Source organism: Podarcis erhardii (genome assembly GCF_964252035.2).
Source record: "Podarcis erhardii genome assembly, chromosome: 13".
NCBI classification, from domain to species: Eukaryota; Metazoa; Chordata; class Lepidosauria; order Squamata; family Lacertidae; genus Podarcis; species Podarcis erhardii.
The window spans coordinates 24,387,919-24,411,045 of NC_138502.1; the positions used below are offsets into that span (position 1 = coordinate 24,387,919).

Sequence of the window (23,127 nt, forward strand, 5' to 3'; positions counted from 1 at the left end):
TCCCTTCTAAAGTGGATTCCAAAAATGACCGAATATGCAGAATTAGACCAGTTATCAGAAAGAATAAAAAATAAATCAAAGGAAGTATTTACCACAAAATGGGAAGTCTTTAAAATTTATTTGAAAAATAGCAATGACAGTTTGAAGTCTGTAGCAGCATTTGAGTAACTTCAGTAGGAGTTTTAAATCTGATGGAAAACCTAGGATAGAATAAATAACATTAAAGCCAAAACATGCTATAATATGGCACTGAATAACAGATGAGAAATAGAAGTAAGGAGTAGAGGGGAAGTCATTCTCATAGGAAAAAGTCATTTTTATGTTAAATGTATTGTGAGCAATATTCAATGTATTGGTGGTGGTGTTGTTTTGTATCTTTCTTTCTTTCTTTCTTTCTTTCTTTCTTTCTTTCTTTCTTTCTTGTTAGGTGATGGATATCTGTGTATCTTCATATTTTCTTTTTGTATGTGGTGTATTAAAATGAAATAAAAACTATTTATTTTATTCTTTTTAAAAAAAGAATGCTTCACATCCAGCTTAAGGGCCTCACAACCTACAACAACTGGCCTTTGCAAATGCCCTTCATGGTCAAAGGTGCCCAGGGGTGCTCACCTGATACCTTATCTAACCTTGACCTTTCCTGCACCTCCCTGTCAACAGTGTGACCAGCTTAACCATGAAACAAAATTAATCAAATCAACCTATTTAACAGCATCAACCCCTAAACACCAATTTAATTAAACAAGATGAGACGGATATTTTCTGAAAATTATCCATGAAATTAAAGGCAAAAATGCTAAAAACTGAAGGATAATTTAGTGCTCTTCTGATGAATCTCCAAATAATTTTGTAATGTAACCAATCTTGGAAGATTCTAGAATGAGCTACAAAGCTTCAGAGTAAAAGAAACTGTGAAACAAGGCAGTTGAGCTCTGTGGGTGTCAATGTGATAAGGATGCACCATGCCTATTTTTTTCTGTTTTCCCGCTCATCCTTCCTATTTTCTTTTCTATTGCTGTAGATCCATGGACCATAAGAATAAGAGTGTTGTCCGGGAATTCATCCTACTTGGATTTCCAACCACCATGGAACTGCAAGTGCTTCTGTTTGTGATATTCCTTGTGGCCTACATCCTGACACTCCTGGAGAACACAATTATCATTGTTGTGATCAAAATCAACCCTCAGCTTAACAAACCTATGTATTTCTTCCTCAGCAACCTCTCCTTCCTGGAGACATGGTACATCTGTGTTATTGTCCCAAAACTATTGATCAACTGCCTGGTGGAAGACAAGTCCATCTCATTTGAAGGATGCATGACACAGCTCTACTTTTTCAGCTCTCTCATATGTACAGAGTGTATCCTTCTTGCTGTAATGGCATATGATAGATATGTGGCCATCTGCAATCCACTGCGCTATCCAACCATCATGACCCAGCGCCTTTGCTTGCAGTTAGCTGTGGGTTCGTGGCTAACTGGCTTCTTCGCCTCAATGCTGAAGGTTGTATTTATATCTCGCCTACCCTTTTGTGGCCCTAACATCATCAACCACTTCTTCTGTGACATTTCACCTTTGCTAAATATGGCATGTGAAGATATGACAGTCGCTGAAATAGTGGACTTTGTCTTGGCATTGATAATTCTGCTGGTCCCACTCTCAGTTACAACAGTTTCCTATGTGTGTATCATTGGTACCATTTTGCGTATCCCAACTGTCCAAGGCAGGAAGAAAGCCTTCTCTACTTGTGCTGCTCACCTCACTGTGGTCACCATCTTCTTCTCAGCCACTCTCTTCATGTATGCAAGACCAAAGAGGATCCACCCTTTTGATCTAAACAAATTGGTTTCTGTCATATACACCATTGTCACCCCAATGCTAAACCCATTCATTTACTGTCTGAGAAATCAAGAGGTCAAGGGAGCTTTAAGAAAAGCTTTCTGTAGCACAAGTGCCCTCCCCAAAATCTCAGCGCCCCTCACTAATGCTGAATGGCACAGATAGATTTATTTATTTATTTTCTCATTGAGAAATATCCTTGGACCTTTTCAATTTTCATTTGCTGGAAGAAGTATGCTGGAGAGAGTGTCATACCCATCAACTGTCCCTGAAAAACTGGGACATCCCATTTTCCTCCACAAGAGCATGGTGGCCATTTTGGGTGCCATACTCTTGCACGATTTAGAGTCAAGATCTCCCTCAGCCAAACAACATTTTTTCTAGACCACAATCTCACACAGTGCCCCCAAAATGTGTGTTTTTCAGGTCCATAACCTCACACAGTGCTCCAAAATGTGCATTTTGGGATGCTGTGCCTGAAAATAATAATTTTTCGAGGTCCATGACTGAAGCAGGAGTGCAGAAAAAGGAGATGTCCCAGTTTGGGGCCATGTTGCATTGGAGAGTATGATATGTGTGAAAAAGCATTCTCAGATAGCATTTTTTCTCCCAGTTTATTTTGATGTCTGAGGCAGAAAGCCCAAATATTCTTTCTTTAGTGAAGATTAAATAATGAATTTCTATTTTGATAAGAAGCAAATAAATATTCAAAAGTTGATGACAGTGAACACATACATGTTCATTTTTATGTGATGGGAAAAGGGTAAATTGTAACCCTTTGCCTACCATCTACAGAACTGAATAGCATAGCCAACCACTTTTTCTTATTATTATTAACTAGAATTAGTTGTCACTTGCATCATGTCAGGAACTTTCATGTGTGATTACTCATTTTATATTTGGTGAAGTTCTATTGTGTTAGGGATGAGCATAGCTCCTTTATTTAGATTCCTACTGTGCTATGGGCATGTTCTTCCCTGTGTTCTTCTCCTGCTGAGGCTTAAGTAGAAGCCTCTTTCTGTAATTTCTGAACATGGTATGGACAGATCTAGTAGGAAAAGAAATGGAGGGGGGAATTGTTCAATCTGCAGTTTAAAACAAAGAGGTTTGTGCTGGTCCCAGACTTGTAAACATGTATCAAGTGAGTTATGTACTTCTCTAAATTTAGAAATACAGTCTCAGGTTTGTTTATTTTTTAAAGCATACAAAAATGTGTATTTTAGTGGGAGGGTGTATACAAAATAAATACTTTAGAGGAAAGTGTGTACAAACTCTCTCTCTGTGTGTGTGTGCGTGCGCATGTGTACATACAAACACTTAAAAAAAATCCACAAAATCTAGGACTGGACAGACCTATGGTAGAGCACATTTGAAATGGGCATGGAACAAAAATAGGCTGAAGGAGAAATCACTGTTCCTGTCAGTGGGTGTTGGGTGTTGGTTTAATCTGCTTATATAATATTTTTCTGATGCAAAATTCCAGAAACTGGTAACCACCAAAGAAAAGGCCCATTCTTGCCTTGCCCCCCTCTGGACTTCTCATGGAGTAGGCACATGAAGAAGGGCCTCAGATGACTGTAATAGGGTCCAGGTCAGTTCATGGGGGAGAGGTGGTCCTTGAGGTATTGCAATCCTGAACCATTTAAGGTTTATAGGTCAAAACCAGCACTTAGAATTCGGCCCAGAAACTAATCAGCAGCCAGTGCAGTTGGGCCAGAATCAATGTAATATGCTCACACCATCTTGCATTCAGCCAGATCTTTCCTCCACTTGCATGAGAGCCATCTCCCAGCTTGTTTCCTTGCCCTAAGCTCTGGAGTATAACAGGGAGCGGGTGCTCAGGAATGATTGTGTCAATGGCCAGATATTTCAGAGGTTGGCCAGGATTTCAACAGTAGTGCCAGTCATATGAGCCAGAAAATCCCCCGGAGTCACCTGGAAGCCTACTGGATCCATCAGCCTCAGAGGGCAGTCTATCCATTTAGGTCCTCCACCTATGCAAAGGGGAAAAGGTGCAGGAAGCCTAAGGCTCAACAGGAAATGATCTGACCATGGCAAGGGACTGATGTCAATGTTCCCCACTTTCAGATCTCCCTCTTGCTGCCCAGTTGACCAAAAAGGTCCAGAGTGTGGCCTGCCACATGTGTTGGGCAAGTGACATGTTGGGATAGCCCCATTGTCATCATAGCAGCCATTAAGTCCTGAGCCACTACAGAGCCAGCTGCCTCGTCATGGATGTTAAAGTCCCCCATCAAAACTTTGATTTTGTTATGCAGATAGTCACATCAGTTTTTGATGGAAAAACAACAACAGTGCCTCATGAAAATTCACCAGCATGGTAGCATAAATCTCTCCCCATATAATTGTTATATGTGATTTTCTCAAATACAGACTTATTCCCCCTCCCCGCAAAGCATTTCCCTGTGCAATAATGCATTTTTGTTTACATTCTTATATTGATTTATATGTATACTTTGCATATAAGACTGGAGGCTCTCCCAGCCTCACCTGGTGATGCCAGGGATTGAACCTCCTGCATGCAAAGGAGATGCTCTGCGCTACAGATGGAAGACAGAAGGTGCTTCTCAAAATGTATTTGGTGACCAAATGTCAGTTTGTCATGAAAACACCAACTACATGAACTTTGAAAAAGAATTAAATATCTTCATTTGTTAAATTTTCTGCATGCCATATTGTGTAGCGCTCTCTTCACTTCTTGGTTACGGAGGCTGTAGATGATGGGGTTTAACATGGGTATCACAATAAAGTAAATGACAGAGGGAGCCATTTCCTGATCCTGAGAGTTCTTTGAGGTTGGCTTCAAGTACCTGAAGAAAATTGTTCCATAGTATAGCACAACAACTGTCACGTGAGATGTGCAAGTGGAAAAAGCCTTGCGTTTCCCTTTGATGGAGCGTATCCTCAAGACAGCGGAGATGATGTGAATATAGGAAGCCAGTGTGATGAAGAGAGCCCCCATCCCTAAAAATGAACCAAGGGTGAAAATCACCATTTGGTTTGCAAAAGTGCTGCTACAGGAAAGTTTGAACAGTTGTGGGGCTTCACAGCTGAAGTGATGGATTACATTGGCCCTGCAGAAGTGCAGAGTTGTTAGCAGAAGGGTGTTCAGTAGAGCATAGAGAAAGCCAGTGAGCAACACACTGCACACCAGCTGCGAACAGACCCGTTTGCTCATCATCATGTTATAATGCAAGGGGTGACAGATGGCTGTGTACCGATCATACGCCATCGCAGAGAGGAGGAGACCCTCTCCCACTGAAAGCGCCATGACAAAGAAGACCTGGGTAAAACAACAATCAACGGTGATTGCTTTTCTGGCCGAAAGGAAGTCTTCTAACATTTTAGGAACTGTAACATTAGAAAAAGCAATATCAAGGGAAGCCAAATAAGAAAGGAAGACATACATGGGAGTGTGAAGATTAGCATCCATTCTTATAGCCAAAATGATGGCTAGGTTGCCAGACAGAGTTATCAAATAAATCAACAGGAAGATTGCAAAGAGTAAGATCTGGAGCTTTGGATCACTGGAGAAGCCTAAGAGGATGAACTCCGTGATGTGGGTTTGATTATCCATATGTGCAAAGTGTTTCCTCCTGTAGAAAGCACAGAAAAACAACAAAACCAAAAAAATGCTTTATATGTGTTTTGTAAGATTTGAAGAAACTTTCCCCCAGTCTAACTGGGAGACATAGATAATTTATGCATGGGTCACATCCACATCAGGGCAAAAAGTCCTAACATTAATATATACCGATGGGGCCTAAGCTGGCAGTGACTAACCAGGAAATAATCTACCATCATAGCTGAGATAGATGTCTTGAAGAAAACATTGACTCAGCATGCAATAGCTGTGGGGGAAATGTGAGTCACGGGGGGAGGGGGGCAATTTTTGTGAATGTATAAACTACAGTGGAAGACTCCAAAGGTGATGTGTAATTTAGAATAATAAAACCAATAAATAAGAACAATGCAACCATAAAAGCAGTTTGAAAACTCCTTGATTAACATCATCAAAGGACACATTCCAATCTGGCTTCCGCTCTGGTCATGGGACCGAGACGACTCTGGTCGCCCTAACAGATGATCTCCGTAGGCAGCTGGATCAAGCCGGGTTGGGGCTGCTGATTCTTTTAGACCTGTCAGCAGCCTTCAACATGGTCGATCACGAACTCCTGGACCACCGCCTCGCCGACGTGGGGATCCAGGGCACATTCCTTCAATGGCTGCACTCGTTTCTCTCTGGTCAGGGACAGAGTGTGGCGCTTGGGGGGGGGAACTGTCGTCGCACCACTCCTTGGTGTGTGGAGTGCCGCAGGGTGCGATACTCTCCCCGATGCTTTTCAACATCTTTATGCACCCCCTCGCCCAGCTTGTCTGGAGTTTTGGGTTGGGCTGCCATCAGTATGCTGATGACACCCAACTCTATCTGTTGATGGATGGCCATCCTGACTCGGCCCCAGACACACTGATCAGATGTTTGGAAGTTGTGGCTGGATGGTTACATGGGAGCCTGTTGAAGTTAAACCCTTCAAAGACAGAGATCCATTGGCTGGGTCAAGACTATATCGGATGGTGGGGGAGGGCAACTTCCATCTCTTGTGGGGGCGCAATTAGTGCCAGCACCGTCTGTTAAGAGTTTGGGTGTAATCATCGACACCTCCATTTCCATGGAGGCACAGATTGCAGCTATAACAAAGGCGGCATTTTTTCATCTCTGCCAAGCTAAGCAGTTGGCTCCTAACCTCTCTCACCCTCACCTAGCCACTGTGATCCATGCGGCGGTCACCTCCAGACTGGATTATTGTAACTCGCTCTACGTGGGGCTGCCCTTGAGACTGACCCAGAATCTCCAGCTGGTGCACAATGCCGTGGCGAGACTCCTTACAGGGTCCTCGCTGCGGGATCACATTCACCCAGTGCTATACCAGCTGCACTGGGTCCTGGTGGAGTACAGGATCAGGTTTAAGGTGCTGGTTTTAACCTTTAAAGCCCTATATGGCCTAGGACCCTCGTACCTATGGGACCGCCTCTCCTGGTATGTCCCACGGAGGACCTTACAGTCTTCAAACAAAAACATCTTGGAGGTTCCAGGCCACAGAGAGGTTAGGCTGGCCTCAACCAGAGTCAGGGCTTTTTTGGCTGTGGCTCCAATCTGGTGGAACGCTCTGTCATAAGAGACTAGGGCCCTGCGGGACTTGACATCTTTTTGCAGGGTCTGCAAGACAGAGCTGTTCCACCAGGCCTTTGGCCAGGGCACAGCCTGGCCTTTGGCAATCCTCACAGAACTCTAGCCCAATGGTTGCCATTATTCTGATTTTATAATGAAATGATTCTAGAATGTTGTATCATTTTACTGGCGGGATATAAATAAATTATTATTATTATTATTATTATTATTATTATTATTATTATTATTGTACTCTTAAGGGTAATTCTCACACATTGTTGCATATAAAAGTAACCTATGGTTTGTACATGTTCTGGGGTGGGAGCACTTGCATCAGATAAAGCTCAGGAAAAGTCAGAAAGATACAATTAAATCCATCTGTGAAACAAACTAGAATGCCTTTGCAATTTTTTTAAATGTTTGCCAGACCCTAAGGAAAAAAACAGGCTTGGAACCAAGCAAACTTTTCCAAGGAGAGCTTTCCACATGTGGATTTCATGGTCAGACAGAAACCTGGCCAACTGAGATAATATGCACACACGGGTATGTTTGGAGGGGATCTGATGGAGAATAATGCTGATGAGGAATAAAGGGTTCAGGCAGGTTAAGGCAATAGGAGGAGGTCCTTCAGATTCTGCACGATTGAAAAATGTGCAGAAAAATAATCAGGCAACTGAAACGCCATGAACCATTTGAGTTTGTTTCCTTGTTTTTAGTTAGCAAAATATGACTTGGGGCACTTGTTGAAGGCTGTTATAATTAGCAATGGTGTGCAGAAAGTAGATAGAGGTAAATTTTCTCATTCTCTTGATCTTGGGTTTATCCAATGAAATTGATTGCTAGCAGATTCAAGAGGCATGAAAGTGTTTCTATGGAATTTGTGCCCTTAAGATTGTTTTGTATGCCTTTTTCTTAAATACATTTTCCAGCTCTCTGATGAAATATGGCAACCAGAACTGTGCACAGTATTCTAATTTCACATTAAAAGCTCCCTCTATCCCACATAGACTTCAACAATATTCTTGATTCATACAACCACTAAACCTATCAATCTATCACACTATGTAACCCAGGGGTAGTCAGCCTTTTAATACCTACTAATGCATCTTTCTTGATGATAAAATTTCCTTACTGCCCACCAGTGCTCGATGGAAGGAGGATTCAGCTTGTGCCGTAGAAGCCCCTACCACCCACCTAGAATCCTGAAATGCCCACTAGTGGGTGGTTGGGACCAGGTTGACAACCCCTGATGTAACCAGATATTAATTCAGATACATACCACTAGATAAAGCTTTATTAATTCTGCTTTTTTCTTACAACCATCTTGACATCATTACAGTTAGAGATGAAGAATTGGCCTCCCTGTGCTTTCTTTGAAGGTTTCTTCTGAAGAAGCTTACTTCAGGTTTTTTGTTTCCTTAAGCTTAGCTGTGGTCCTATAGGATTAGCTTCATAACCTAACTATAGGACGCAAGGGTAGCAATCCCCAGGGTTCTACAGTGAGCACCATATATTCTGTATGCTTTACCTAAAGATGTCACTGCAAATGTGCACTGTTACTATGTATTATTTCCTTCCTGCAATTTTCTAAAAAAAATGTGAGCAATTCTCAGGAGCAAAACACAGATAAGGTTCTCCCTTACCCTTCCCTTGTGCATTATATAGGGATGTTTCCATTTGCTATCAAATTATGCTCAATAAAAAAAATTGTGAATAAGAAAATGATTCAATTGTTTTAAAATTTGATGAATAATTTGAAAAATCCCCCTTTGGTTGTATAGCCCCATTAGCAGGTAATAAAGTTGAGGGAGGGTTATGTTTTGCTTTTGCTTTTTTCCAGTTGGGGGCCTTTACAGAAGTCTACATTGGATTTTGTGGGAAGAGGTAAAAATGCCCTCAGAATATTGTATTACTTTTCAAGGGATGGGAATCACCAAACTTTCAGGTCAGGTGTGGATCTTTGCCTCTGCCTGTTATGTTTCTGAAGGCTGACTTGCTTCAGATAGAAGTTGGTCATTTATTGTCACTGGTGCAATGCTATGAAATGGTTTTTCCAACAATGATCCTTACTGCTCAATTCCTTTTTATTCTGAGAGGCCTATTCAGTCATTTTTAAATTTTTTTTTTTTAGATGAGCCTATGTTTTTATGGTATTTTATACTCCACTGATTTTGTATACATTGTTGTATACCACTTTAACGTATTTTATATGAACAGGTGATTTGCTAATATTATGATAAATTGGGTTCTCCCTTAAAGAGGGCACGTATTGTGGTGAGACCTGGAAACCGACACCCTGTGTTGTGGGTGGGTATGATTGGTCAGCCACAACACCCGATTGGTAGGTTCCTCATTGCTGGGTGCAATCTGGCCAATGGGACACAGTCCAAATGGTTTGAGGGACCTATTTATACCAATGCATGTGACCCAGAGCTTCCTCTTTCGGCACGTGCATTTGAAACACCAACAGCATGTCCTCTGCAAGCCAAGAGAGAGCGATTTACCTTCAACGGGTCATCCTGGTGATATCTTTCCATTATTCCTTTCTTTTAATTCCTTTCACCCTCTTCCTTTCCCCTCATTTTACTTTTGATTTAATCCCCATCCTTGCCGTTCCATTACTAAGAGGGGCTCACCCTTAGCTGACCTATGCTGGATCCCTGGGTCAGCTCTACCTGCATGGCAGGGAGCTAGTCGAACCAGAGCCTATGCAACCAGTCACTTTCTGTAATCAATAAAGTTGTGGCCTAAATTCTGCCAAAAACCAAAATTTGAGTCAAGCGTGAATTTATTTAGAGGGGAGGTTTCTGGATCTGAACACACAAATAATGATTAAGTGTCAGCTAGGCTGCGCTCAACAGCCCAGGGTTCTTCCCCCAAAATATGGAACTGAATGCCCCATGAGAACAACACTATGGTATGATGTAGTGTCATATTTTTACAGAGTAACAAAAACATAGGGTTTTGTCCCCAAAAAGTGCCTCCAAGTCCCATTTCAGGAAAGTGGTCCAGAAGGATACCATGGCTGACGGTACTGAAAACCACTGAGAGGTCCAACAGAACTAGCAGGAACATACTCTCTGCATCTAATTCCTGGTGTAAGTCATCAATCATAGTGACCAAAGCCATCTGTCCCATAACCAGACCTGAAACCAGATTGAAATGGATCTAGATACAGTGGTACCTCTGGTTATGAACTTAATTCATTCTGGAGGTCTGTTCTTAATCTGAAACTGTTCTTAACCTGAGGTACCACTTTAGCTAATGCGGCCTCCTGCTGCTGCTGCACGATTTCTGTTCTCATCCTGAGGTAAAGTTCTTAAACCGAGGTACTACTACTGGGTTAGCAGAGTCTGTAACCCGAGGTGTTTGTCACCCGAGGTACCACTGTAATTTGTTTCCTCCAGAAACCCCTGGTACTGACATGCGTTTATTGCATTTATATACCACTTTTTCCTCCAAAGAGATCTTTGCTATTTTTAACTTTTATGAAGTTTACTTTTGAGTAAGCAGGATTAGGAGTAAAGCCTTATTTTAATTTCCAGTTTATGTTCAGGTTATAATTCGCATATGAAAAGTGCCACTCCTTCGATTGCCACAGGAGCCCAACAAAATGTCTGAAGAGAGATCTCTACCCGCCCAACAGCCATTCTTCTCTGCTGCCTCTGACCATAAACTTTCCACCTTAAGTGGGACTCAGTGGGGCCAGTTCTAAATTAAACTTACTATTTTATTTTATAAGACCATGAAAAATAAGAGATTATTGTGCAACAAATTTGTGATGAATACTACATATACTATCAGTGCCTAGTTGTGATTCTTTGATAGCATCCCTATTAATGCTTTCTTTAAAATAACCACTAGATGGAAGCACAAGCTAGAGAATAATCACAGGAATGTTTGCGTAAGAATGCTTTGAAGGAAAGGAATTTGAAAGGTGTATAGGCAACTTCATGGAAGTTGCACGTTGAATCATAATTTGGGAGAAGAAAGGACTTCTTCCGTTAGAAATGATAAATATTGATCATTTTCACAATTGGGGTCTAATCTGTACAACACAGGAAGCTATATTTTCTGTTTCCTCTTGAAGGTAGTGAGAACCCCTACACTGTACCTAGAAACCTGTTTGAAAAAGTCCAGCACACCACAGAGTTGTCCTAAAAGCCAGCTAGTTCCCCAATGCACATACCTATACCACCTGAAACATTAAAACATCTGGACCCTAAATTTGATAAATAAGCTCCCCCCCCCCCGCCATATGTATGTAAAAAAAATAATGGATGCAGATCATGATCTTTTAATGACTCTCCATTTAATGTAAATGTTATCCATTTATCCTTTGGTGTCAGTTGCCTGGATTATACCCTGATCCTTTTTTAGCGCTATGATAGCAAACAACTTCCATGAATCATCCTTAAAAATTGTAACAATAACCTGACTTGTGCTGAGACTGGCCTCTTCATGCTGTTGGGACATCTACATAACATCACACATACACGTATCTAACAGTCACTGTAAGATTCCTCACTCAGTTGAACAATTGTTTGTGGTACTTTTTAGTGCCACCCTTTTGTACTGCAGATGTCCAGAAGGTGGTATTACAGCTACCAACTCAGAAGATGTCAGGTGATGAAAGAAGCAATTGAATTTGACCTAGAATGGCTGCTAACGGATTGTCTGAACAATCTGTTGCTCAAACACAGGTAGAACTGCTTTGCTTTTACACTGACTATTAAAATATATTAAGTGTCCATCTATACATATCATTGTAACACGGACTATCTAATATTTTAGATAGACTACTTCCTGGTGAAGTTTGGACTCATGACAGTTATCTGCCATGACAAGATTCGGGGACTGATGAAGATGGTCTGCCCTTCAAGATTTATGGATCCTAATGTATCCCTGAATGCTCTGGGGGACTTTCCAGTGGATAGAGCAGGTGATCCTGTTAAGGCACCCATTTCACTATGGAATGGTGAGATGTAGAAGGCTACTAACCTCATCACTCCGGAGTGCCCATAATGCCCCCTGGTACTCTATCAAGTTGCATGTGATACAACATGGATGTCAACTAGTGTAGCACCCTGCTTGTGGTTAACGCTTAGCTGGAATGAAATATTCAACGCAGCAATAGAGAAATTAAAATAATAATTTATTTGTCAGACAAATAAATGAGAGGCACAGTGGTATATGGTTACCAAGCTCTGGCCTGCCCTCCTGCCATTCTGGCCAGTACTTATATTTCCTTAATCCAGCCCCCTTGCTCCTCCTGTGGCTGCCTCTGTCCAATCAGCCTGGGTGAAATTCCTATTGGCTGTTTGCTAGAACCAATCACAAAAGATACACCCATTTCCTTTCGCCCTTTTATGGGACACAAAAAGCTATATATTCTTATATCTATAAATGACAAATAAGTAGTAATATATCTTACATGTGTCTCAACAAGGAACCTTAATTACCAGCTCACCTCTTGCCCTCCTTGCCCTATTGCCTTCCAAAACAGATGGTTAATCTTAAATTTTTATCTTAAACATATGTCAAGGATCTTGAGTTCACATCAACATTGAAAGATCTCCTTCATTTGGAGGTCTCTAAACAAAAGGCCTGACAACCATATATCTAATGATGTTTCCTGCTTGGCAGGGGGGCTGGGCTGGTGGCTGACTTAATTTCAGGATAGTTACAACTCTTACAACTATATGAAATAAGAATCTAGCATAAGGATTTAACAGTTCTTAGTTTCTAAATCCTTTACATAATTACATTTAAGCCAATATATTTAATACATAAATAACCTTTTAAAAGGAAAAGAAATCTTCTCAAAGTAAAAAAGGAAGGAACAGTTTCCAGCCTCAAAATAAAAATAGAAAGAAGCCTCTTCTTCTCCAGCCAAGCCAGTTGCCTTTTTCACTGCTCTTGACCTTTCAACCTTAGGAAAATATGGCTCAAGTTTAATGGGAGGCACATGGTGTTATTTTACTATTTACCCACTCTTAATTTTGACCACTCTTACAGCTTAATTGTACTCTGTAACATGCAAGGTCAGTGTCCTGCTCTCAGCCTGTAATTCCCTTTTTACGACTTTGAGAATTGTTTTCTGCTATAAATCAGGGGGGGCCCTTGTCTAGGAGGAAAAACATTGCCAAGGTTCTCTAGGCAGCTGGTCTTCTGCCTGGCATGAAACATTTGAAAATCTTTAAGCTCATTTTAAAATACAAGCCCTGATCAAACATATAAGCTTTGATAAAAAATGCAGGCTTATGATTAGATGCCTCACTAGAACACTGGCTGTGTAGCACCAACAATGTGGCAATAAGAGCAGTGAATAAGTCTTACTTCATAGTCTCTACTGCATCCTCAAGTACAGGCATACCTCATTTCATTGTGTTTTGATTTACTGAGCTTCAGAGACAATGTGGTTTTGAAGGGTTGCTGCAGCTGCTGAGTTGGAGACTAGGCCGCTGGTGCCTGCCTTGCAGCACAATGACTCCTGCTGCTCCTTACAAGGATGCAGGTGTGGTTGCACACAGTTAATCAATAAACTTCATTGCTATTTTATTTTAAGAAATTGCAACAGCCACCACAGCTTTCAGCAACCACCACTCTGATCAGTCAGCAGCCATCAACATTGAGGCAAGACACTCCATCAGCAAAAAAAAAAAAAAAAGGGGTGTGGAGATATGACTCACTGAAGGGCTCAGGTGTTGGTTAGTATTTTTAGCAATGAAGTATTTAAAAAAAATAAATAAAGTATGTACATTTAAAAAAATAAATAAATACCAAAATTCTTTTTCACGCTTAATAGTCTGCAGTATAGTGTAAAGGTAACTTATATATTACCGTGTGTGTGTGTGTGTGTGTGTGTGTGTGTGTGTAACTTGCTTAATTGCAATATTCACTTTATTGCGGTGACCTGGAACTGAACCTGCAATATATCGGAGGTATGCCTGTAATTGTCCCACAGAGCTCTTCTGGCTCATCCAGAATCTGGTCTTACCTGGTGTGGTGTGAATAGGACTCTGGAAGCAACAGAGGCCTGCTGTGAAGATAAAGTATTTCACCTCCACAGTGATTTAGACGCAACCATTTTGGTTCAGTCCCAGATAAAGTGTTCACTGCTACATCTTCTCCAACTTCATGGGATCAATTTCCGTTTATGAGGCCTAATTATGTGGCAGGGTGCTTGCAGAGAGATGCGTCCAACTCCATGCCTTCTTAATTCTTGCTCATCATGGCTGATGAAATTGAGTTGGGGAGGGTGTTTAATAGGTAGGTCCAGGTAACTGCCACCTTAAAGGAAGTATTGGTACAACTACTACTAAAAAACCCCATCTCTGGACCCAATTTATTTTAACATCTATCACCTGGTTGCAAATATTTCCTTTCTGGAGAAGGTGGTTGAGCTGGTTGTGGCATTCCTAGATGAAACTGATTATCTGGATCCATGGCAGTCTGGGCTCAGGCCTGGGTTTGCAACTGAATCAGCCTTGGGGCTCCTGATAGATGAGCTTTATATAGAGAGGGAGAGGGGCAACGAAACCCTGCTACTTCTGCTCAATCTCACAGTGGATATCAACTCCATTAACTATGGTATTTTCCTTGACTAAATCTGTGGGATGTGTACTGATGGTTTTGTGATGCACTGTCTCTATTCCTATATGCAGGGTCATGTCCAGACAGTAACAGTGGGAGAGTGTTCTTTGGCTCTCTGGTGTCTATAACATGGTGTACCACAAGCACTATTTTATTCCCAATGATTTTCCCAATGAAGCTGTAGAAGTGGCCATTAAGTGTTTTGAAGCAAGGTATCACCAATAAGTTGATGGTACCCAAGGCTATTTCTCCATTATATCTGAATCAGTAAAGTGTGTGCAAACCCGAGGCTGGTGCATGAATGCAGTGGTGAAATAAATGAGGGTCAATAAACCAAACTTGAATATGAAAAGATGGAAGCCTTTTGGGTGGGTGGTTCCTATGTCTCAGTGATAGGTCAGCTGCCTGTTCTGAAAGGGTTGGCACTCCCTCTGAAGGAAAATATATGCGGGGGGGGGGGATATTCCTTGCTCTGTCACTGTCACCAAGGCCAAAATGACCTCAGTGGCCAGGAGTGCTTTTTACCAGCTCTGGTTGGTATGAAGCTATGAACGTTCCTGGACCATGACAACCTGACAACAGTGGTTCAAGCACTGGTAACCTCAATGTTTGATTACTTAGCACATTTTATTTGGAACTTCCCTTGTATCTAGCCCAGAGGTTTCAACTTTTTCAGAATGCAGCAGCTAGACTACTCACAGGAGCAGATTAATAGCAACTGGTTACTCCACTTCTGAGAAAGCTGAACTTTTTACCAATTCACTACCAAGCCAGGTTCATCTTCGGCCCAAAGTACCTAAGGGACCACCTAATTCCTTATAGTTCAACTTGATTGCTCAAATCCTCTGATGGGGCAATTCTGATGGATCCCCATGGCCTCAAGGTTCAATTGGCATTCACTAGGGATTGAGGGTGTAGGCCTCACCCTGTGGAATTTCCTACCAGCAGGGATTTGGCAAGAACCATTGATCTTTCCCTTCCTTGGGATGTCATTTGCAAACTTTTACTGCTGTTGTTTAGATGGGACTTTGCAACCTGACTTTTCTCTCAATTAACCAGCCAGTATTTGTTGATGGTTCTAATTATTTTTTATGGATCTTTTGTTAACTTTATCTTTATATCTTGCATTTCAACTTGCTATATTTTATGAATGTATAGATTATAGATTATTAAATAAGAAAGAGGTGGGTTAAAAAAAAATACACAAGGGCATGGATGATGCCTTCCTAAAGCAGCTTACCAAACATTCAAAAAGGAGAGATGAAATATTCATGGGAGACTTAAACAACTCCGACATCTGCTGGAACTCAAAATCTGCCAAGAATGTAAGGTCCAACAAATTCCTCTATGTCAATTTCATCCCCCAGAAGGCGGCAGAAGCAACAAGGGTGTCATCTCTCTTGAACTTGGTCCTCACCAACAGGAATGAACTGATCAATGACGTGAAAATACAGGGAGCCTTGGGAGGAAGTGATCATGTCCTTTGAAAACCAATACCAGATAGGCGGCAATAAATGGGAATAGAACGGATTTGTTGAACTGATAATTCAGAAATTGGAATACAGAAAGGGGAGGTATGAGGAGGTTGGGGAAGTAAGGTATATGAAAATAAGGGACTGAAATTATACTTGTTTGTTGTTTGTTTTTATTGTTGTTTTTTGTGTAATATTTGAAAATGTAATAAATATCTTTAAAAATAAATAAATAAATGGGAATAGAACATATAATTAAGTCAAATTATAGCTTGTGTTGAAGGACAGAAACCATGTTCAGCAAAGGCCAGAAACTCTTGTATGGCAGGGGGCATCACCTTGCCAGGGACTTTCTGCTGTATGTTAGGGCTCTGGATGTAAGAGATTTCCATGTGTGTGTTGAGGAGGGGACTGTTATTACACTTGGCACCATTTCCAGGGGTTCTTGGGGGCCTGGGCACACACAGAATTATCACTATGAATGCCTGGCCTCTTTCCACCACTGGTGCCGCCATGGGCCAGGGCACCCATGCTCCACCCCACCGCTGCTGTGGAAGCACAGCCACAGCTACCACGGGTCCCATCAGAGGCCCCGTGGCAGACGCAGAGGCCCCTCTGCAGTTGCCACCATGGCCCTGAGAGTGGTGTGCGCACACCATGACGTTAGGGTGACGTCATGACATCATGTTGTGCACACACGCCACTGGGCACCCATGCTCTGGGGCCCAAGTTGGTGCCTCCAGTCATTACTGTGGCAGGTTCACTCCTGACACAAAGAAAATGGGAGATCCCTTTACATATGCAAGAGTACACATGTAAGTCACATCCACACCATGCATTTAAAGCACACTTTAGGAGTCATGGTTTCCTCCAAAGAATATGGGTAGCGGAACTTTGCTATGGGTCCCCGAACGATTCCAGATACCTTTATTAAGCTATAGTTCCCAGGACTCTTTGGAGAAAGCTATGCCTCTTAAAGTGGTATGAGATTGTTTTAAATGTATGGTGTCGCTGTGGAAATGCATAGCCATTGCAGCCACTTAGAGAATGGGTGACCTGGTGTTGGTGTCAGCGTACATCCACACACTGTGCCATACCCATCAACTGCCCTGCTTTGAGCAGGATATCCTAGAATTACAGAAGCCGCCCTGGCTTCTGATTGGATCCTGGGATACCCTGTTTTGGCTCCCGAGAGAGTGTGGCCCCCAGAGACACCCATTTTGTGGGGGTGGTGCTCTCAAGCAAATCACCTGGCTCCTGCAAAAGCACAATCCCCAAAGACACGTTTTGAGAGGCCGTACTCTCATATAACTTGTGCGGGAGCCTGGCCCTGAAATACATATGTCCCAATTTCCCTCTACAGGATGTTGGAGGGTATGCTATGCCAATGTTGGAGGCAGTGGCGGAGGAAGCCTGTTGGGCACCTGGAGTGGTGCGCCCAGGTGTGGGGCGAACACCCATGGGGCGGGCAAAGGTGGAGCTAGAGGCGTTGCTTCTGCCCCGGGTGTCAGTGATACCCAGGGTAGAACGCCCTACCACACCCACCTTGCTCTGCATCTGGTTGGAGGGAATGGCTGACATGAGGCAACCTTGTGTCTCCTGCAGCCTTCAAGCACCCATTCCTCCACCTTTTAATCAGTGCAGGTGAATTCCTGTAGGGTGAAACAGGAAAGGGTGAAGCAGGAGGGCCTCTCCAAGTGGGGCTTAAGCAAAGGGTTGGATGTAACACTACCCCTTACCCTTGGCTAGGTAGATTCACCACAGTTTGTTATGAACAGTTAGTACCCTGCACCATTGTCCCCTAATCTAAATCTATTGTGTTGAAATTAATAGTCACCCAAGATTGTGTTTTGCCTCCTTATTTCCTGTGTGGTTGCAAATGGACACACATTCCCAAGCACTTCCTTCCTTCCATCCCTCCACAGAAACTGGATAGGAAAGGTGGCAGTTGAATGTGTTTAATTTCTCACTGTTCTGTATAAAAGATGCATCCTGCCAACTACTCAATATATTTTATGTCTGGAGGTAAAGAGTAGGGTATTGAAATTGGAAGGATGGTAAGTGTTCACAATATAATTTTGCAAAGGTATCCCCAATATTTCTCCAAAATGTGTGTGTATAATGGTGGGCAAACAGAGCTGGGAGAAGCAGGTTGGAGGAAATGTAATATATGCACAGTGCCTGCCAATTAGGAAGGCAGTATATAAGGCAATTTAAGCTTAAGCTGTCTTCCTGCACATCTTGGTGCTAAATTGGAATGGCTGCACTGAAATTAATAGTGTTGAAGTGTAAATCTATCTTTAGATCACATCCCGAACATAATTCCTAGGCCCTTTCGTAAAGCAGACCATGACACAGGCATCTGCTGATGAGAAATGATTTTTTAAAAAAATTACTCTTGTTCCCCTTGACAACCTTATGTCATTAATGTGCAGCCTGGTTAACAAGGTGCTTCGTATTTAGTAGTTAGCAGCAACCAGGTCATTAAAAAGTTTTATCTAAAGTAATTATAGGAGTAAATGTCTCTCAGCCTTCTCCCTCTGGGAGTGAGAGTTCTGTCAGTTTCTCTGAGGGCTTTGAGCAAACACAAAAGCCCTAATTATAACTTGGCAAAACTCTTGAGGCCTTGTTGATGAGGGAGGGAACAAAGCCTTCTGGCACCAAAGTTTGGAGCTGAACTTGGAGTCTCCAAGGTACAGCTTTGGTTGTGTGACAGGCAGGTGGAAGTGAGACAGAGTGAGAGACGAATGTTATGCCAAATGATTTTTTAACGGCACAAAACAAAGGCCTGAGGTCTAATGCTGTTGTTCACATCAAAAAGACAATCAGTTTTATTGTTTATAGTCAATGGCCAGCACAATACAGTACGAGCACAGAACACACAGCTACAAAACAAAAGGCATTACATGCACCTGACCAGGACAAATCTACAATGTCCAAGATTTACGAACGTTATATATAATAATACATGAACAGAGCTATACAGATGTTTCAATTCATCAATGTGTAATGAACGTGCTCTATTTGGGACTATCTTAGGAGCAGTTGAGGAAGCTCAAGCTGCTGCAAAAGGCTATGGCCAAACTGTTGGTGGGGGCAGACTACTACCAGCTCATAGCTCCATACCCTCCAACTTCTTCGAGCCAAAAGCCAGGGCACCTCCCCCACACACATGCTGCCACCCGCATGTGTTCAGGCCCACCACATGATTTCACCACTTATTCCCCCATCCAGTTTTGTCCCACCATCACTGGCACTACCCTCTGCTGCCTATCTTTGCTGTCTGGCCTCCCTCATTACTTCCACCGCCGCTGTAACAAGGCCACTATCATGGAAAGGTCTGCTGCTGCTGCTGCTGCTGCTGCTGCTGCTGCTGCTGTTGCCGCCGCCGCCGCCTTGCCACTGTGAGGCCTGATGAGGCCCGCTACCACTGTCCACTGCCATGAAGTTCATCAAGGTCTACTGCTGCCACTGTGAAGCCCTATGAGGCCTGCCACTGCTGCTGCGAGGCCTGCCACCACTACAACAAGGTCCTGCAAGGGCTACCACTGAAAGACCCTTCAAGGCCTGTGAGGCCCACCACTGCTGTGAGGCCCAGCAAACTGAGCCACTGCTGTGAGGCCTGATAAAGTTCTCTGCCACCACCAACCTCCACCGTGGCTGCTGACATACTTCCAGAAGTTGGCACTTCCAGAAGTGCAGGCTGCTTCCTTGCAGCACATCAGTGGCCATGGTTGATATCTGGACCTAATTGGAGGCCTCTGTCATGGATTTGGCTGTGCCTGCCCCTCCAAAATGCTGCTGCTGCAAGGATTTTCTGTTAAAGGAACCCAGGGGCTTACCAGATTTTTGTCTGAACCCCTGGCAAGGGGCTAGGGCCACGCAAGAGCCCCTGGGAGCATTTGGGGAGAGGTGAGGCATGGTTCCCAGTCCTGTCTCTCCCCTCGGGTGACTTACCCTTTCTGACTTTGAGGGATGCGTGAATGTCAGACTGTCCCTGACCAGGGTCAGATAGTCGCAACCAATGCCTAAGCAACCACTCACATTGCTGTAATTTTAATAAAAAAGTTGTGGCCAAAATTATGCCAAAACCCTTAAACAAAAATCAAGTGTCATTGTGTTTTATTTTATCTCATTTTAGCCATTTTCAGATCAAATGGCTGACCAAATTACTTCAGCATATCTTTGACTGAGCTGGGTTGGGGATATAACATCGGCTGAGCCTCACTGAACTGGGAATCAGCTGGCTGAAGCAGAGATCCCCTGCATCTTAAACTGCTCATCCTTGCAGATCTTGTCATAGCTCTGCCCCTGCTATGCACTAGCTGCCTGACTGGGCTGCATTAGGAGTTTAGCAACAAGTCAGATAAAAGAGGAGTCTGTTTTGTGTTGGGGGTTGAAATTCCAATTGCACTTGCATTACAGATATATATAATGAGAATATGATGTTGGCAGTTTTATTTTTGATCCCTTCTTCCAACGTTCCCTAACACAGAATTCACCTTTTTCACAACTTTCACATTGAGTCAGCATTTTAATGTAGCTGTCCACCATGATCCCAAAATCTCTTTCCAGGTCAGTCACCAACAAATGACTATTATGTGAAGTTAGCATTTTTTTGGCCCCAATGTACACTTGCTTAAACTAAATCACATTTGACATGTTAATGCCTATTCACCCCGTTTGGATATATGTTTTTGGTTGTATTGAACTTCCTTGCCTCCCCACAAAAAATTGCTAGCCTTTGTTAAAATCCTTTTGGCTTTCCTTGACATTCTTAGATTATTATGCATGAAAAGAAATCCCCACATTTCACTGTACAGTTTAGGCACATTTACACCTAACTGATTTGTTATATGAAGTGGAGAACATACAGTCACATCATTATATGACTTTCTGCACCCTGGTGTTCATTATGAGTAGCAACTAAAAATGTAGTCCATCTGTCTGTGCCACACTCAGTGTTGCTATCTGTTGTCTTCTACCGCCCTCTTGTGCCTGTTATGCAGATTAGCTGCTCTATTATTAATTCTGATCCCATCAGTTCAACCCTGTTTAGGGACACCTACATGTGTTCAGGCTTTCCCAACACAGGTCACGTAACAGAGAGCAGCCATGCTAGATTCTTGCACTGAAGAATCTTGTGGCACCCTAAAGACTTTTAATAGTTAAACATCATCATATTTAAATGTTATTTTTAACTCCAACAGTAGTTATAATAGTTCGTGATTTTTGGTTCCTTCTCTTTGGTTAATGTTGAGCATTATGGGTTTGGTTGTAAGGAATGAAAAATACACAGAAATTTCGTTGATTTTTTTTAGCCAGCTTTTATTTCAGACAGTGCATAACAATCCCCTTTGTGGTAGAGAAGGTGCATTTTCTGAAACAGCATCCTATCCATGTGGCAACAAAATATCTGTAAAAGGAAGAGGAGCGGGTTTGCTCAAGAGTGTTGCAGGTAGAAATACCGTTTGTAATGAAGTGAGAGCAGTAGTTTACTTGCTCAAATTAACGAATAAGAAAGTTTTGAGAATTTAAATCTAGATTCAAATTGATTACTTAATTGAGTACCTGGTATCTGGTGGGCAATCTCATCCTTTATTTCCACACTGTGGCTGCAGACCAAAGCACTCTTCAGGAGAGCTATGAGATTCAGGTGAGGGTCAGATGCTTTGTCAATCCCAGCAGGTATATAACAGGAAGACCTGGCCTACTAGACCTGAAGGTAGTCGAATAGAATCCAGCAGTTGGACTAAGCCAAGCCTGCACCATGGGAGCTGGCCAGTGCTGAACCTTGTCATGGTGCAAGCCAAGTTGGCAGGTTCTTACTGGTCAAAGAGAATGAGGATTCTAGCCAGGCAGAGACCCCAGCCTGAGTTTGAGTGTGCCATGGCCAGTCCCCACTACCTTGGGCCCTTTAAGGGGGCTTTCCTTTTTGCTAAGTTGATTCTTCCCAGTGTCGTTTCCATCCACCATACCAAGACAGCAATTACCCACCTAACAAAAGAAAGCCATCATTTTCACTGAAAGAAAGGTGGAGGGGGGAACTCAAACAAGTTTAAATCAGATTGGGATGGGGAATACTTTCTGGCCCTGTCAACCAGCAACCCAAATAGCTCAGTGAATACACTAACCCATGGATTGGCAGGTGGGAAGCTTGTGGGGTGAAATGGCCCCAAACTCCAGAAGGGGAATCATTATAAAGCTTTTCATCCCCTCCTATGCATTAACCTGCAAGTAGAGAGGGAAGGCTCAGTGGAGAAAAGGGATGACTATGGAAATATCTCAGTTACCATAAAGGATCATCATGCCATCTTGAACATCAAGGTAGCAAGGAGAGAGTGCTCCAGAATTCTGATTCTATGAAACTCACAGGCACACATAAGTAGGGCAAGGAGGATGAAAGTGGGTTGCAGCTCCAGGTGTTCTCGTTAATGTGGAGAAAGGAATAATTCAAAGGAATGATAAAGTAGGAATAATCTTCCATTTTCTTCTAGTTGTGAGGGTGGGGTAGGGGTAGGGTCCTCACAACTGGAGTAGCCTAGGGCCTCTCTTCATCTAAATTTGGCCCTGCTCTCAGGTCATCTATCTCCAACTATCTGAACTCATCCCATTCTTCCTAAGCATCAAGCCATCCCCTTCATGACAACACCACAGGTCATGTCCAGTCCCTTCCAATCCACTAAGGGATATTCAACAAAACAAAACCTATTTCTCTAAACTTCACTGTCAGGTCCAGTAATAAAGATGACATCTAATTAAGTTTTTGGGGTAGGAAAATTGATAAGGGCTATGGAAAGATCGGAGGGATGTCATATGCTCTGTGGGTTCAGAGTGTTGCAGAATGTTATGACATTTGATCTGCTGTAATGAATTCCCTCACCCATTCATGGTTTTTGCAATATATTATGTCCCTAATGGTTGAGTGGTAGGTTCCGTTTGTTGCTTTAAAAAAACCCAGAGGACACATTATCACTGGTTGTATTGGTGGTATGGTGTTTAGTTTGTAGCACTGAAAGACACAAGGATGCTG

At 42.6% G+C, this 23,127-nt stretch overlaps 3 protein-coding genes across 3 annotated transcripts in view; 1 reads left to right on the forward strand and 2 right to left on the reverse strand.

Annotated features, from left to right (window-relative positions):
* LOC309327030 (vomeronasal type-2 receptor 26-like) overlaps positions 1-23,127 on the reverse strand; it is a gene marked incomplete at both ends in the record, with an annotated part of 336,857 nt that overhangs the window by 133,508 nt on the left and 180,222 nt on the right. The window lies entirely within an intron of this gene.
* On the forward strand, positions 1,026-2,003 carry LOC309328467 (olfactory receptor 6B1-like; the record flags this gene model as incomplete). Its single annotated transcript, XM_081838465.1, has 1 exon — positions 1,026-2,003. The coding sequence occupies one exon, from the start codon at positions 1,026-1,028 to the stop codon at positions 2,001-2,003; it is 978 nt and encodes a 325-aa protein (XP_081694591.1).
* Positions 4,504-5,433, reverse strand: LOC309328468 (olfactory receptor 5AR1-like; the record flags this gene model as incomplete). The annotated part of the gene is made up of 1 exon (XM_081838466.1): positions 4,504-5,433. The coding sequence occupies one exon, from the start codon at positions 5,431-5,433 to the stop codon at positions 4,504-4,506; it is 930 nt and encodes a 309-aa protein (XP_081694592.1).